The 16,959-nt window shown below is 40.1% G+C and overlaps 1 protein-coding gene across 1 annotated transcript in view; it reads left to right on the top strand.

The window, feature by feature from the left end:
* The window catches only part of RRAS2 (RAS related 2), a 74,124-nt gene extending 62,532 nt beyond the window's left edge, over positions 1-11,592 (top strand). Inside the window, exons 5-6 of the mRNA XM_037050020.1 lie at positions 7,322-7,440; positions 9,559-11,592. Coding sequence (XP_036905915.1) covers positions 7,322-7,440; positions 9,559-9,646 — 207 coding nt within the window. The 3' untranslated portion in view covers positions 9,647-11,592. The remainder of the gene's footprint in view (positions 1-7,321; positions 7,441-9,558) is intronic.
* Positions 11,593-16,959: the final 5,367 nt, after the last annotated feature.

The following is a 16,959-nucleotide window of genomic DNA, read 5'->3' on the forward strand; positions in this document are numbered from 1 at the left end:
CACTTTTTCCAGACAGTGATGACAGAGCAGTAGCAAAAAAACCAAAGTCACTGATGTTTACATTAAGTACAAAGAGATTTGTAGAATTTGAATAGTTATTGAGCATTACTGCATCTCTGGCCTTTCAGAGATACATAGATCATTTTGTTTATCCTGTCAAAGGTGTAGGGAGAAAATACAGGTAAGTGGTTTGCTTCGCCTTGCTGAGATGTAAAAAGTAGGTAATGTGACAGGCACTGATGCTGAGACGTAACAGTGCTGCGTGTGGTGTTGGGCCGTGGACTTTGGTATCTCTGGTTTCCAATTCCTGTCCTTCACACATCCCTGTGTAGAACGCACTGTCTTTACCCCCTCTCTTCCTCCCTGGCTTACCTAAGCTTACCCCTCTCCTTTCCCCTTTGTCAGCTAATTAATTGCTAGCGGCCCTCATCAGTTCAAGAAAGAAACCCGTGGTACTTGTAATAATAGATGGCTAAGTGTACTAACCTCCAGCCCTCCTTTCTGTCAGTACCTGGACCATAGTGCATTCCTGCAGCCTCCCAGGAAAGAGAACCCATTCCCCTCGAACAGTAGAGTAAGGGGCTTCTAGCCTGACCTGTTTGTGCCTTGTCTGCACCTAAAAGGTTTGTAAACCATTGACTGAAAGAAAGTGCGTTGGGTGCTTCTCAGTCTCCACCTGTTGGTTTTGTTCATGTTTATTCTTAGCACAAAGAGCAAAGATACACACTCAATAAATATTTGCTGAACAAATGAATCAGGCCATTGACGAATCAAGGCGTGATATTGTGATGACTCTTTCTACATAATAGATATTTTTGAAAAACAAGTTTTGCTTTCTAAACTTACGTTGTTTGTTAACTGGACACATTCCTGAGTATTACAAATGTTGTGGATTGTTTTAGTTAAACCCGGTTGGTTTTAATAAAATTGCTCTCATTATTCCCATTTTGGTCTTCTGTATTTGGAAATAATACAGTACTAGATAAGTTCATGTTATTGTGGATTTCTGCTCGTAATCATTTCTGCCTTTGAACTGAGTCTCACTGGAGGCTTCTAAATGTAGATCAGTGAATTTGTTGCATTAGATTCACTTTGGTTGTTTAAAGCAAAACCTTTGTAGATAGGGCTCAGATCTACCAAATCAGACTATCCAGGGGATAAGGCTTAGTAATTGGCTTCTTTTTCAAATTCTCTGAGTTGGGGAACCTCAGAGATGGTTGTGAGCTTTCAATCTTCTGTTGATTTCTGGCTTCATAGTGCTTGTGGCTTTGCTTTGTTCCGTGTGGGGTTTTTTGTTCATTTTTGTTTGCCTTGCTGGTAGCCGTGCCATTTGTGCTACTTGGTTAAAACAAGGCTACAGCAGTGAGCTCAGCAGCACCTTTGTATGTGGCTAGAGCGTTCTCGACCAGAAATGTGGTCATATGAACTTAGCTAACCTTGATTCCTGGAAGACAATGGTGTAGACCATGCTTTAAAAATAAATAAATGAAGCACATAAAAATCTTAGCAGTGGGATTGTTTTAGCATCTCGATGATTAATTTGTTACTCTCCTCACTGTGTATAAAAGTAGGTCATTTGCTGCTCCCCTCTGACTGAGTTACATTACGCAGGAGCGGCAGGGCAAACTACCTTTTGAGCAATCAGTGAGCAGAGAGACACACAGCAGACTTCTCAAGCGCACGTATTCCACGCCCCACCCCGTCACACTTATATTAATAAAGCAAGTTGTTGAGATCGATATGTCTCAAATAGTTATTTCTAATTTTCTTCCTATATCGTCTTTTCTTTTACTTCAAGGTGTATGATTTGTGACACTCATTAACATACGTTTATTCCATTAACTACCTTGCACTGAGTCTAGGCTCTAGGTTTACCAGGACAAATGCACCTTGTTCCCCAGGTTCAGAGGACGTAAGAAAACAACCCAGAAAGTGGAGTATAGCATGGTGTGCTCAGACTTGTCACTGGCGTGTTGTGCTCACCCAGCATCGGCACTAAGGAGAACTTCCTGATTGCTCGAGTCTTGAAGTAAGAAACAAATTAAGAGGATAGAGTTGGGAGGTCTCTCCCAGGAAGAAGGCACAGAATTTGTGACAGTTCGGGGTGTTTTTACAGGAAGGAAGTTACCATGCCAAGTTTTAAAAAAATAGAAATTGTTCTTTCTATATTCTTGGCTTGGTGAAGCTTTCTTTTGTTACTTGGCTTCCTTATTTGTTGTTAATTAAGTCTTTGATTTGATTGATTTATAATTCAAAAGCATGGACTTTTGGGTACTTACTGCTATTTTGAAGAGAAGACGGGTAAATTTAAAAATGATGTAAACTTGAAACCTGCCTGCCACCCTTTGGCATACAGCAGAGTATAAAGTGCCCTGAAGTGTTAACACTTGTTCAGATGCATATGCAGTAATGTGATAACCTAACGATGTTTCACTGAGGTTGCTGGGTTTGAGGAATGGGATATTAAGTTGGGAAAACAAAAATTCTCTGAAAAGGTTAGAGAGAACTATACCCTGAGCTCAAATAGGATCAGAAATAATTCATAGTCTGATCAGCGAGGGTGGAAAACCTTGTAATTCTTGGGGTACTGAGTGGTGGACTCAGGAGGTTTGTTTGTTTCAGCAGAGGGGCAAAATTGGCCCCAGACTAACCGCTGGTCTGGCACTGTGTTACCAAAAGGGGCAAACTTTCCACATAACTGAATCAAAAGAAAGGTCGAAATGTTTGTAGGAATATCCAGAACCCAGTATGTAAAAATCCAGTACCCAAGCAAGCATTCACTCAAAAATTACCAGGCAGGTAAAGAAGCAGGAAAATATGACTCATAATAAGAAAAAAAACAGTGAATAGAAACAGACCCAGAAATGACACAGAAAATAGAGTTAGTGAACACAGACATTAGAACAGTTATAACTTACTTCATATGATCAAAAAGCTAGAGAAAAGACCAAATATGTTAAGTAGAGATGTGGAAGGTGTAAAAAAGATCAAAATAGAACTTTCAGAAATTAAATCTACAGTGTCTGAGATTAACAGCAGAAGTATGGAAAATTTCTAAATTGGATGAAAACCATTAATGTGTAAACCTGAGAAGCTCAACAAACCCTGAGCCCAAGCAGTATGAAGACGACGACAAGGCACATTGTAGTAAGATGGTTAAAATGATGAGAGAATCTGCAGAATGACCAGCGGGCAGAGGTAAAGGGGCCTGGAGGGAGTGGTGCAGCGTCTTGTAAGTGCTCAGAGAAAAAACTTGTCAAAAATAAGGGTGAGATAAAGACTTTCTCCAGATGTACAAAGGAAAAAAGAATTCATTATCAGCAGACCTGTATTACAAGAAATATAAAAAGAAGAAAAGAGCCCTGGCTGGTGTGGCTCAGTGGATTGAGCGCGGGCCTGCAAACCAAAGGATCTTGGTTCGATTCCCAGTCAGGGCACATGCCTGTTTTGCAGGCCAGTTCCCAGCAGGGGATGCACGAGAGGCAACCATACATTGATATTTCTCTCCCTCTCTCCTTCCCTTCCCCTCTAAAGACAAATAAATAAATAAGTAAATAAAGTCATAAAAAAAAAGAAGAGGAAATAAAGATACACCAACTGGAAATCTGGATCTATACAAAGAGATGAAGAACACCAGAATGGTAATTGTGTGGGCGGGTGTAAATTACTTTTATTGTTATTTAAATCTATAACACACAATTAGGTGTTTAAAGGAGAATAGTAACAATGTATTGTGAGGTGAAGGTAATAAAGATAAAAAAAGCAGGAGGGAGAAACAGATTCTGGTAATAAGGTTCTTAAAATATACATGAATGGTATAATACCATTTGAATTAGACTATGATGAGTGAAAAGTGAATATTATAAACTCTAAAACAACATTAAAATAGTATAATACATATACAGTTCATTAGTCAACAAAGGGGATAAAGTGGAATCATAAAAGAAAATGCAGCTAACCCAAATTAGGTGGAAAAGGACAAGTAGGACGAAGAACAAACAGGATGGACAACAAGTTTCAAGGTGACTCAGCTGTATCACCAGTCACATTAAATGTGTGTCATGTAGGCACCTGAATTAAAAGACAGACATTGAAATGAGCGCAGAGGGGATAAAAGAGCAGGACCCTACCAGAAATCTACTGTAACTGTAAAGACACAAATCGGTTAAAAGGATGGGCTAAAATACACCATGCTAACACCAATGAAAAAAAGTTGAAGTGGCTATGTAAGTATATCAGACAAAGTAGATTTTGTGGCAAAGGCCTACTGGAATAAAGAGGCTTATTTCATAAAGATAATGAGATTAATTCATTAAGAGAACACATAACAGTCTTAAATATTCATGTACCTGATAGTAGCTTCAAAATTCTTGAATCAAAATGAGAAGAACTACAAAGGTGTATGGACATATTCATACTTAGAGTCAGGAATTTCAGCACCTCTCTCAGTGACTGACCGAGCAAGTGGAAAGAAAGCAGCAGCCATACGTGCAGATGGCTTCACCGGCCCCGTCGAACGACTTCCCCCAATTGACATTTAGTGAACACTTCACCTCAGAACAAATGTGTGTTTGTTTAGTGAACAAATACACATTCTTTTGAAATGAGAGTGAGTCATAAAACAGTATCAATACATTTAAAGGGATTCTAATGAGACAACATATATATATCTGTGTTTATATATATATATATATATATATTGCTCACAGTGGAATTAAATCTGAAATCAATAAGACATATCTAGGAAATCTCCAAATATGGGGAAACTACATACTTAAATCCTGGGTACAAGTAAAAATCAATTTTAACGAAGTTAAAATCAAAATAAACAAGTAGTATAAACCAGATGAAAATTAATACACAATGTACCTAAATTTGTGGGGTGCTACTGAAGAAGTATATAAGGAAATTATTAACACTAAATGCTTTTATTAGGAAAGAAAGGTCTCAGTGCAATGACTTTAGCTTCTACTTAGAAACTAAAGGAAAAAGAGCAAATTAAAACCATACTTATTCAGGAGATGGGAAATAATAAAGCTAAGAATGAAAAGCAATGCAATACAGAATAGAAAACAAACAAACAAACAAACAAATAAATAAAAACTCCAAGCTGGTTTTCAGAGGGTCACAGTGACCCATCTGGCTAGTAAACACAGAAGACAAGGCACCACCATCGGTGACGGGAGACTGTGTGTAGATATTTAAAAGATAATGAAGGAATACTATCAACAGCTTTATACTTGTAAACTCAGCACATTAGAGAAAATAGAACTATTCCTTGAAAGGCACAAACTACCAAGACTCACTCAAGAAAAAAACATAACCTGCATAGTACTGCATCTATAAAGTAAATTTAATTTGTTGTAAAGACCTTCCCTCAAATGAAATTACAAGTCTAGACAGATTCATCAAACCAATCTTGCTGAAATTATATTAAACCAATCTTGCTGAAACTGTTCCAGAACATTGAAGAGAAAATTCTTTCCAACTGATTCTATGAAACAGCACTACTCTGATACCAAAACCCGACAAGCTGTGAGAAAACTACGGTTCAGTATCTCACATGATCATAGATGTACAAATTCTTAATGAATTTTCAATAAATAAAATTCAACAATACCAGGAAAGGACAGTGCATCGTCTCTCAAGTGGGGTTTATTTCAGGGATGCAGTGTTTTTTTAACATGGGAAAATGAATGAATATAGTTCACCATATTAACAGACTAAAAGGAAAGAAATAATGGAGATGGAGAAAGAAAATTTGACAAAAATTCAACATCCATTCCTGATTTTAAAAAAACAAAACTTTACAAGTGGTAGAGTGAGAAGCTTGGCTAACCTGATGACAAAGGGCAGCTAAAGTCAGTTAGAATAAGGTGTTCCGTAATGTTCTGGCCACCTATATCAGTACCGCTTTTCTTGCTACTTGCTCCAGCAATTATTGAGAGAGGGATGCTGAAATCTCTGACTATAATAAGTATGAATACGTCCATTTCTCTGTGTAGTTCTTTTCAGTTTTTACCTCAAGAATTTTGAAGCTGTTATTAGGTACATAAAGCCTTGCAATAAACAGCTTACTTCATGGTGAATGCTTTGTGCCACAGATCAGAAACAAGTCAGAGGTGCCCCTCATACCGCTCATGTCGTTGTGCTTGTGTCCTGGGCAGTGAGGTGACGCCAGAAAAGAAGAGGCTTCCACCTCAGAAAGGAAGCGAGTGGGTCCCTTGACCGTTGATGTAGAGAAGCCTGTGGCATCTACAAAGGAACACCTAGATAAATGACAAGCATATTTCTGGGGTATAACACAAATACACAAAAGTTATGATTGTGTTTTTGTAGAGAAAAATGTGTATCATTGAAAATCCGAAAGAATGTGGTTCTCTATGGGCGATGGGCTCCTAAACTTTGTTTTCTTTTTCCCCCCATATCTGTTGTCCACTTTGCTGCAAGTGTTTACTTTTGTGGTAGTGACAGCAATAAAACTCATTTTTTCCCAGAAATACAACTTTTCAGGCCCATTATGTAATGTAAATGTAATATAGTTTAATAATTTCAGACACATATCACTATTCTGACCTTTTACCTTTAAAATACTTAGGGCATTCACTCAGATTCAGTTAATGTTTTCTTATTCTGGCCTACCATTTTCTTTGCCATCGGCTATGGCGCCCTTCCTTGCCTACCTTCCTTTGCCTCCTTAGTGTAAGGAAGGCACCACAAGAGCTTGTGATCCTGTTCATTGTTATTTTTCCTGCATATGTACTGGGACTGGGAAATGCAGAATTGAAAAAGGCTCCTCCTGAGCCTCGTCCTCCTGTCCACCCTCACCTGTTGTCAGTTTCTATCTTGGCTTGCTGTATGCCAGCCGTTCAAGGCTTCTCTCGGTTATGGGGACCGACCTGCAAAGCCCATTCCCCACCAAGGCTGGCACTCACAGGTGCTGTTTCCCCTTTGTCAGGGATACTTCCTCACCCCGCCTCCACCCAGCTCCGGATTCTTTATTTAGTTCTTAGCATAGATACCACTTCTCAGGGAAGCCTACCTGGGCCTGCCCAATAGGGTAAAGACTCTCATAGTTCCTTCCCAGAATTTATCACTGCTATATTTAATACTTTTTGAGTAACCACTGGACCGAAACCTTGTTCCTGTCACTGGTGTGTTCTGCAGAGCTGGGCTTCAGTATGTGTTGGGTTATTGAAGTCTCTTGGCTCATCTGTGACAAACCAGCTTGGCCTCTGGGTGGATTAGCAGTGCACTCTGTGGCCAGAGGTTAGACAGAGCAGATCTCATTGTTAACACAATGAATTTCTTGGAATTTCAGGTAACACAGGAAGAAGGACATCAATTAGCACGGCAACTGAAGGTGACTTACATGGAGGCGTCAGCGAAGATTAGGATGAATGTAGACCAGGCTTTCCATGAACTTGTCCGGGTTATAAGGTAAGCAAAACACAGTCTAGAAATTTATTTTATTGAATTTTACACCATGCTTTTAAAAACCATAAGCTGAAAAAAAGAACCTATTAAATGTTTTTAGTAAGAAAGAACACTATTTATAGGAGTGACTCTGTTCTAGGGGTTAATGCCCAAGGTGTGTTAAAAATTTTAATTAAGTACATATTATATTCTAGGTACTTCCTCCGTATAAAACCCAATTTAATCGTAGTGCAGTAGACAGTGCACACAGTGATTCTGAGGAGAATCTCTGCAACTTCCAAAGTCAGTGGTGGTAGGAAGACAGCGACTGCAGCTTTGGAGGGTAGTTTCTGCCAGATACTGTGCTGAGTGCTTCACATTTAACCCTTGCCTCCACCAAGTAAACTGAGTACTCTCATTTATCCCCACTTTGAGATGTAGAAACAGGTACAGAGAGGTTAAATAACTTGTTCGAAACTTGTACATATTGAGGGGCAGAACTGGGACTTGATTCCGTATCTCTGATTCCACAGCCTGTGCTCTCAGCTTTGCTTCTTACTGGGCTCCTCCCAGCAGTGAGTAAGCTAAGTAAACAGGAGAGATTCAGCATTGCCACAGGCCATGAAGTGTACAGTTCAGACTACAAAGAGTCTTTCTGTTAGCTGGCCTGGCAGGCCCCTGTGGCTCAGAAAGTGTTAATGAGTTCTAGGAAGCTAGAGGTGGTGGATGAGGTCACTGGAGTTACTGTATTGCTTGCCTTTGAGAAACACTGAGTTGCTTACGTGGGCAGGGTTTGATTTGCTTATTTTGAGTCTGTGCCCACCCCTTCTTGACCCTCTGGTCTCTAGATCTCCTAGTTTCTCTGCTAGTTAGTTTGACAGGTATGTGGAGTGGCTCATATCAGTTATGTGTAAGCTGAATTGATATCTGAACTATAGGCTTCTTATAACTTTTAGCCTCTTACCAGAGCATTCTCTTTATGGGGTGTGGTGGTGGTGGGGGGGTGAGATAATAGGTTGTATTTTAGTTTGTTTTTGTTTTAGTACTAGTTAAAAATCTGAGGTCTGTTATTTTTTAATGAATACAGAGTCTGAATTTTGCAAGATGAAAGGTTTCTGCAGGTAGGTAGTGGCAGTAGTTGTATAATGTTGTGAGTATATTTAGATGCCGCTGAACTGTAGCCTTAAAAATGGTTAAGATGGTAAATTTTATGTTACGCATATTTTAACACAGAGAGATGAATTAGTCCTTCTTAATTTCCGCTGCTGTTTTGAAGTGTCTTGTCTGGTTTTGACCCTCAGTATCCATACCCATCAGCCAGTCAGGATTGAGGAGGCGGTGAAGGGGGTTTTTAATGCCAGGTGCTGTCAGAGGTTCAAACATAACAGGATCTTCTTTACTCTTCATAGCAACTGTAAAAAGTGGGGTTTTATTATTCCCTTATTAACATCAAGGTTCAGAAAGGTCAGCTAACTTGTCTGATACTGGGTTAGAGATGGTAAGTAGTAGAACATGGATAAGAACTGGGATACTTCACAGGGGTAATTTTATATTGGACTCTAGATAAGGATGTTTATTCTTAGGTATGTCTTAGAGCAGCAATTTTCAGGCTGTGTGCTGCAAGAATTTTTAAAACATGCAGTACCTGACTATTTAGTTGGGTGCACTGACCTCTTTTCCCTTAGATTGTCAAATTAAAAAAAGGACAGTAGCCAATTCAACAACAGCTGTCGATATGAATGCTTCAAAAACGCACCCTTTTTTTTGGTCAGTTCGGCAAAAAAATACATTTCTTTGGCATGCTTCAGAATTTTAGTAATTCATGTGTGCCATGAAATGAAAAGGTTGAAAATCTCTGCCTTGGAGTCATGGAATTTTAAATTATGGGGGCAATTTGGAAGTAGTGAGTTCAGCATCTCATCTGATTTGGGACTCAGCACTAATGAAACTTGGACAGCCTCCTAATGCTGGTGTGGAAGCATTTGTGGGCGCCCCCTTTGCCCCCAGATTTGCCTGGATTCCCTGGTTGAAATTAACATTGAAAACTATGTGCCCACACACTAGGCTGAGCCAAAAACAACCTGCATTTGTAATAATGTATTACCATGAAGGCAACTATATGTAGATGTTTCTGTCTTACAGGAAATTTCAAGAGCAGGAATGTCCTCCTTCACCAGAGCCATCGCGGAAAGAAAAAGACAAGAAAGGCTGCCATTGTGTCATTTTCTGAGAACCCCTTGAGTGTTAGCTACCAACTGCCAGGAAGAGTCCTCGTCTTCTTTCCTCACGGTTCACGGCCCGTTGGCACCGTTCTAGCCTTAGACAGATGAGCACTGCGGTAGCCTTAGACCTGGCAGCAGCGGCTAGTCCTCTCCGTGCAGCTAATCCTGTGGTCATTTCAGGACAGATTTAAGGAAACACTAAGGCTGCTTTAAAGATTATTGGATTATTTTAAAACATACATCTGTACACACAGACACATTCTTTTCGAAGGGCTTACATTTTAATAAGGATGAATCAGATTTGGAACGTAAGCTGTTTGCCAAGCTGGAGTCATAGGTTTTGAAATAACTTTTAACTTCTGGAATCATATTTCCTACTGTTACTCTAAATAGAAGCATAGGGAGGTTTTTCTTTTAATGTGAATTGCTGCCTATCTAAAACTTTTGACGTCACCCTCGGTTACCTTAAATACACGGAACTGATTCCTCAGAAGTGAGACATCTCAGATCTTCACAGCCTTCATTTTCCAGTGGCCAAAATACCAAAACGCCAATGTATTTATGAATTAAAAGCTACTTTAAAAGCCTTTATTATTACTCCTACTCTTAAAGATGAAAATATTCTGTGTGGCCAATACTCGAATTCATCCTGGACGCAGGCATTTCAGTGTTCTGGATTTTCTAATTTAAGTCTTTTCACAACCTTGTTGAGAGTAAAAATAAAGAGTTTATGTCTGTCTTCCTTTGTAAGTATTTCTGGATAAAGGATTCATAAAAACTAAAACCTTTTGTTTGTAATATAAAATATGGAATTGATCTTTCCAGAGGCAGAGATGATTAATGTTTTTGCTATATACTTTTATACATTATTTTCTTATCAAACTAGTTAACAAGTATTTTTATATGTTTGTAAGCAACTGTGCTTTCATAGCACACCTTGTGTATATGTAAAGATAAGTATTTAATTCTTACTGTTCACTTTCAACTGGCAAAGAAAAACCGTGAAAACTACAGAAACTGTGGTAGAACTGTACTCGCTACTCTGGTCTGGGCGTACCCTCCTTAGGCCGGTCCCGTGGCTCCAGACACCTTCCCAGCAGAGTGCAGCAGGCCAAGGAGCTGGAGTCACTTCTGACATCCCTGCTAGAGACTGACTGTTGTATCAAATAGTGCGTGTAAAACTTTAAATTGACAATTAGTGTGACTGTGGATGGCTTCTGACTCTGTTTTTAATTCTGTGGATTGTGTTTAAACAATTCAAAAGTATGTTCCTGATTTGGAGATGCTAAGTGGTATTGCACAGTTGTCACTTTATTAAACGTGTACAACAGTCCCATGAGGTTTATAAAGCATACCCTTGTGTAGCTTCAGGTGCTAGAATTAAAATCGATGTGTTATCACAAGATGCTGCTTGATGACTTGTTATTTTGGTGGTTTCTTCAAGGAGTAACTTGGAGGAAAGGTACTTTAGTAGCTCTGAGCCTTTTCCTAACAATGCCTTTAGGGTTGGAATCTCAAGTTACTGTTGGTCATTCAGTAGGTGAACTTGAAGTGAAATGGCTTGTTCTTAGTGATTTCTTGAATATTTCCTTAAGTCTGTGTATTCTTAAACTTTTTCTATGAAATGCTCCCGACGAGAGCCCCGGCTGTAGAGGAGAGTGGAATTCATGTGAGGATGAAGCCTAAAACAGCTGAAGCAGAGCAGACAAATTTATTTGAATGCTAAGTACCATTATTGCCCAGTAAGATACTACATTTGTCCTGTGGCTTTTAGTGCCGTAGACTCTCCTCCATCCTTGTCAGTACTTTCAGTTGGGAATGTTTTTTATCACGGGTAACTTCAGAGAGCAAGAAACTGTCTACGTAATGTCCAGATTTAATGGGAAACCTTTCACTTTATTCCGAACAGGTCATTTGTAGCAAAGCAGCCTGAGAATTAAATTTTGTTATCTCACTTTGCTCATCCCCCCTGCTTCATTTGGGATAAGTTTTATTGCTATGTCTTGAAGTCCCCCTAACCTTTACTTTTTTATCTGCCAGTAATCCCATCCAAGGAAATTTTATACTTTATTTTCTTCTTTAGAACTTCTGTTTGGTTTTCTTAAGTATCTTCTATTTCTCTCTTCATTACATTCATCTGTGTACCCATCCTCTCTCAATTGGGTGTCCAGAGAATTGAGTCTAATGCTTTATCTGTTGCATGTAATAAATTAACTTCTCTTCTATGTGCCGAGAATGGTACTAGCTGTGTACCTTCCTTGGAAAATTTGAAAACAGTCTCTAAGATAACTTTCTATAGGGCTTAATTTTCTCATTGCTTTGAATATTTGAAAGTGGTTATAAATAGGTGTTACATTATTTTTTGCTGATCCTATCATCCGTTTAACTTTTGGATCTGTTCTGTTGACTGATTCTTCTTTAGTTATGGTTCACATTTTCTTGCTGTTTTGCATGTCTACTAAGTTTCAGTTGAATGCTGGACATTGTGTATTTTATGTTGGGTGCCTAGATTTTGTTGTATTAGTCTAAAGATTCCTGGGCTTTGTCCTGGCAGTTGGTTAATTTATTTGCAATTCAGTTTGATTCTTTTAAAGCTTGCTTTTAAGCTTCACATGGTGTCAAGTAGTTTTTTCCTAGGATAGTTTAGCTCCATAATAGATGTGGCCCATTTGGGTCTCTGCCAAATACCTTGAGTAATCAGTGAGGACTTCACAGTTTAGCTAGTGGGAAGTGAAACAGTTCGCAGCCCCGAGAGAGCTCCACGGACCATTCTGTTCGCAGTTCCTGGGTCATTCTTTGCCCAGCTAACTGGAGTTTCAGTCTGTACATGGGTGCATGTCTTGATATTCAGCAAAGACTCATCGACCCTATGCACATTTTTGGAGCTCTTTTTCTGCGTAGCCCTCTCCCTTCTAGAACTTTGTCCTGCAATTTCACCTGCCTCAAACTCCCTGATCTCCAGTGTCTGTCTTTTCAGCTCAGGGACACATTTGTGCCCTGCTTAGAATTCCTCACCCCATCTGTGGTCTGGAGTGTGCCTCTAGGCAGAAAGCCAGGGCAGTTTTAAGGCCTTCTTTACTTGTTTCTCTTCCAGCAGGGATTGTAGCCCTCTGCTGCTGGGTGTATGTCTGAAGACAGTTGTTTCACACATTTACTCCAGTTTTCTGATTGTCTCAGGTAGGAGGGTAAACCTGGTTCCTGTTCTCTGGGGTTGAAAGCTGAAGTCTGTCCTCTCTGACTTCCATTAACAGTCAGAGGTACCTTGTAGTCCTCTTAATCTATGACTTGAAGTCTTTTCTCTGTAGCTGGGGGTTAGCAGACTATTTTTGTAAAGGGCTAGATGGTGAATAGCATTGCGGGCCAGGTAGTCTCTGTACCACTGTAGCACTGAAGCAGCCATCAGCAGTGTGTAACTGAATGAACAAATATGGCTGTGTTCCAATAAAACTTTTTTTTGTGGACACTGAAATTTGTAATTCAATCATTTCCATATGTCACGAAATATTACTCTTTCTGAGTTTTTAAAAATTCTTCTAAGATTGTAAAAACCATTCTGTACAAAAACAGATGGCAGACTGGATTTGATCTGTGGGCCATGGTTTGCCAATCTTGCTCTTTAGCACATTGAGCATTTAAGGTTGCGTTTCTAACTTTAGACTCTCTTATGTGTCTGTTGCTGTATATATTGGAAATTCTTTCAAACAGGATTTCCTGAATTGACAGTCGTGAATTTTCTCTCTACATTGTTTAAGGATTTATAACATTTTAGACTTGAATACTCTGTCTTACTGACATACATCTTACATTGATGAGTCTCTAAATTTGAGGCTTTTGAGTTTTATAATATAAATTGGTTTCTTTATCATTTGACTCTTAAAATTTGATGTTACTAGGTTGTGTATATGTCAGGTCTGTCCTGTTTCTCTTTTAACTTTTCATCACCACTCACTCTAATCTGTTTCTTTCTTCAGTCCTTTACATAATGATCCCATTGAACAGATGACTGGCAGGTAAATATGAGGAGGTGATGATAACCTAGTCACTTTCAGTATCACTTGACCACTTAGGAACCAGTGACTGCTTATAAAATTTCAGAGTACTTTTTAGAGAAAAGGTATTTTTAATTTAAACAGATTATTTTATACAAGACTTTACTAGGAGTTCTGGGGAACTGGATACATTGGAGCTTTTTCTTCCTATGAATTGTTCAGTATCTAGTGGAGGGAGATATGAGTGACAAAAACAAATGCCAGGGCTGTAGAGTTAAGGCAGAGTATGAGATGCATGCAAGAAGTCGTCAGGTTCAGAAGAAGAGAGATGTTCCTTCTGGAAGATCTGAAGAAACTTCTTAATTAGAAATGGTTGCAGTTTTGGTTGCAGTTTTGTGGATTGGTAGGTTTTGGGGTGGGGAAGAGAGGAGGTGGAGAGCCTGGCCAAAGGCACCAAGTTGGCAGAATGCAAGGCGTGTTCTGGAATTGGAACCTTAACCTAAAAGGATGTTAAGTATAATAGGAAAAAAACACAATAAAGTGGACTCAACTTGGGCTTTGGAAGGCTTTGTATAGGTTGGTCCTTCTGTCTATAATGGGAAACTGCCAAGGATTCAGAACAGGGGTGCCTCGATTGAATCTAGTGCGGGTGCAAACAACAGGGAAGTGTGGACCTAACAAAGGGCGATCAGGTTACTGGGTTACGGAGTCTGTCCCTTTTCCATTTCTTCTGCCACTTTTGTCTCAGCCTCTTATCTCACATCCAGGTTACTGCAGGGGCCTCTGAACTAATCTATTTATTTCCATTTTGCCCACACAAAACTCATTTCAGTGGGGCCAAAGGGATACTTTTTAGACTGTAAATTAAATGTTATACTGCTGCTTAAAATCTGTTATCATCTCAATGCACTTGGACGAGTATTTAAATCTGTTCCCATAGTGTGCAAGGAGCTGCTATATCCTTGCTTCTTACTTATGTTCAAGTTGATATGCTTTGTTATGCTCTGGAACACACTGTATTTTCCAAATCAGTCCCTTCACTCACTGTTGCAATGAGCTGTCGTATCCTTTTTGCTCTTGGCTTAGATGCCACATCCTCAGAGCGGCCTCTTGATTACTTAGTGTAGTATCACACCACCCGTATTTACTTAATGACCTTTACCATCTGTGACAATTTGTGTCTTGCCTGACCTACTACCTAGTGTCATCATAAGCTCTGTGAGGACAGAGCCACGTCTGCTGAGTTTATTCTGTGTTCCTGTTTCCCGGCACACGCAGAAAAACCATGTGATGAATGAAGGGGGAGTGCAGGCAACCCTCTCGTGACTGAAATGTATGGTGATTGTGCCAGTTACATACAGGGTTGGTCCGGGAGGCGTTTGGGAATGGGGTGCACAACTCAGAAGTGGCGATGGTTAGAAGTGCATATTTGGAATCCATGCATTTTGAGCTACTTATTTAAGAGGTGGAAGCAGAAAGTGTGTTTGAGGGAAGGTTCAAGGGTAGAAATTTTGAGGAAAATGAATTAAGGAGGTAAAAGATTAAGAGGCAGCAGAAAGCCAAGAGAAACACCCAGAACCTGGAGAGAGAACCAGGAGACTCACTGTCAAGGATGTCCAGGGGGCGGTGAGAAGCCACGCAAGGACCGGGGAGTGTGGAGCTGCGATGATCGCTCCAAGGTTCCTGCTGACTTTGAGAGGCTTGCATCCGTCATCTGATTGTGGGAACCAGTAGGTTGAGGTGTGATTGGAAGGAAAGGAAGTGGAGGAATTCAGTGTGAGCTACTCTTATGAGAAACTCTATGGCAAAATCAGAGGGCAAGGGGAACAATTATCTTGCCGGATAGGGTAGGATGTTAGAGGAGTGAGAAAAAGAGCCTGTGCTGGGTACTTGATTGTAGGTATGTAGGTGTACAAGTCTGGAGATGGATACTATTTATAGGGACTTAAGCACTAGAGAGATCCGAAAGCCTGGGGTTTGCATGCTGGCGTCCGATCCTGCCTGGCGAGTAGGAGTGGCCTCGTGCAGCCCTCCCCTGCCTGCCTGCGGTGAAGAGCCAGTTTTTCAAATGTTTCATTTTTACTCTCGAGGACTGATACTTCCGCTAAGTGTAATAAAAACGAATCACTAGAAAAACAATCATACTCTTGGGTATTTTGCAGTGTCAAATTGTTATAAAACTTTCCAAGTGCTTGCTTTCAGCTCCTGCATCTCATTGTAGGATGGTAATGAATGTGGACGTTGTGGGGCTGCGGGTCCTGCTTTGAGCAGCACTGATGTAGCAGGTGAGACAGCAGGGGAGACGCAGGCGTTTTTCACAAATGGCCCTCTGACTTTCCCGATAGACTGGTAAATTCCAGGTTAAGAAAAAAATAGAAACTACTTCATACACGCCAACGATTGTCAAGGAGTCAGTGGTCTTGAACGTGATGTTGGCCCTTTTCCCGCCTGCTAATATTGAAGATTACTTGAAATAAAAAAGAGCTCTTTAAACATATAACTGCTTAAAATGTGAGACCTATTACCAATCAGTTCTAAAGCCAGGAAATAGTTAAGAACATAATCTGTTTTATGGGGAATTTAGAGCAATATGAGAAAATGTTAATGAATGCTAGTTTACCTTAATGGCGTTATGAATTTTAAGTGGAAGGTCTGAAATGGTATTTTCTCTCTGGATGTCTAGGTAAAGTATTGCATGTGTATTTTATTTATCAGGACATTTTCAGTTACAAGTGACAGGCAACTCAAGCTTGCTTCAACAGAAAGTGAGCGTTTTCTGCTTCATGAAGAAGTGAGGGGCTGGTAGGGTGAGACTGGCTTTCAGGGACTCCTGTGTCAGGGTGCCATTGGCTTGTGCTCTCGAGATGAGAGTTGGCTAAATTGTGCAGGTGGGACAGGAATCCCTGGTGTAAGAAAGCTTGTGTGAAAGCCTGGGGCCTGGCTGGGTACAGTTGGTTAGAGCATTAACCTGATACACCAAGGTTGCAGGTTCGATCTGTGGTTAAGGCACATATAACAATGAACCAATAAATGCATAAATAAGTGGAACAAAAAAGTCAGCCTCTCTCTCTCTCTCACTCTCTGACCCTTGCCCCTCGCCTTAAAAAAAAAAAGCAAACAAACCTGAGGCTAGAAAAAGTAAAATAATTGGTCCCCGGTCTGACAGCTTTTCAGGGACACAACAGTGTTTGAACCCAGGTTCCCCTTGCTTAGCTGTTACACAGTTTCCGCCTCTCAGCCCTACAGAGGATATTAAAACCTTCTGCCTGCGCTGGTGTGGCTCAGTGGATTGAATTCTGGCCTGCGAACCTGAAGGTCAGTGGTTCAATTCC

This window comes from Sturnira hondurensis, unplaced genomic scaffold (genome assembly GCF_014824575.4).
Source record: "Sturnira hondurensis isolate 20B ecotype Veracruz unplaced genomic scaffold, ASM1482457v3 Scaffold0006505, whole genome shotgun sequence".
In the NCBI taxonomy this organism is placed as follows: Eukaryota; Metazoa; Chordata; class Mammalia; order Chiroptera; family Phyllostomidae; genus Sturnira; species Sturnira hondurensis.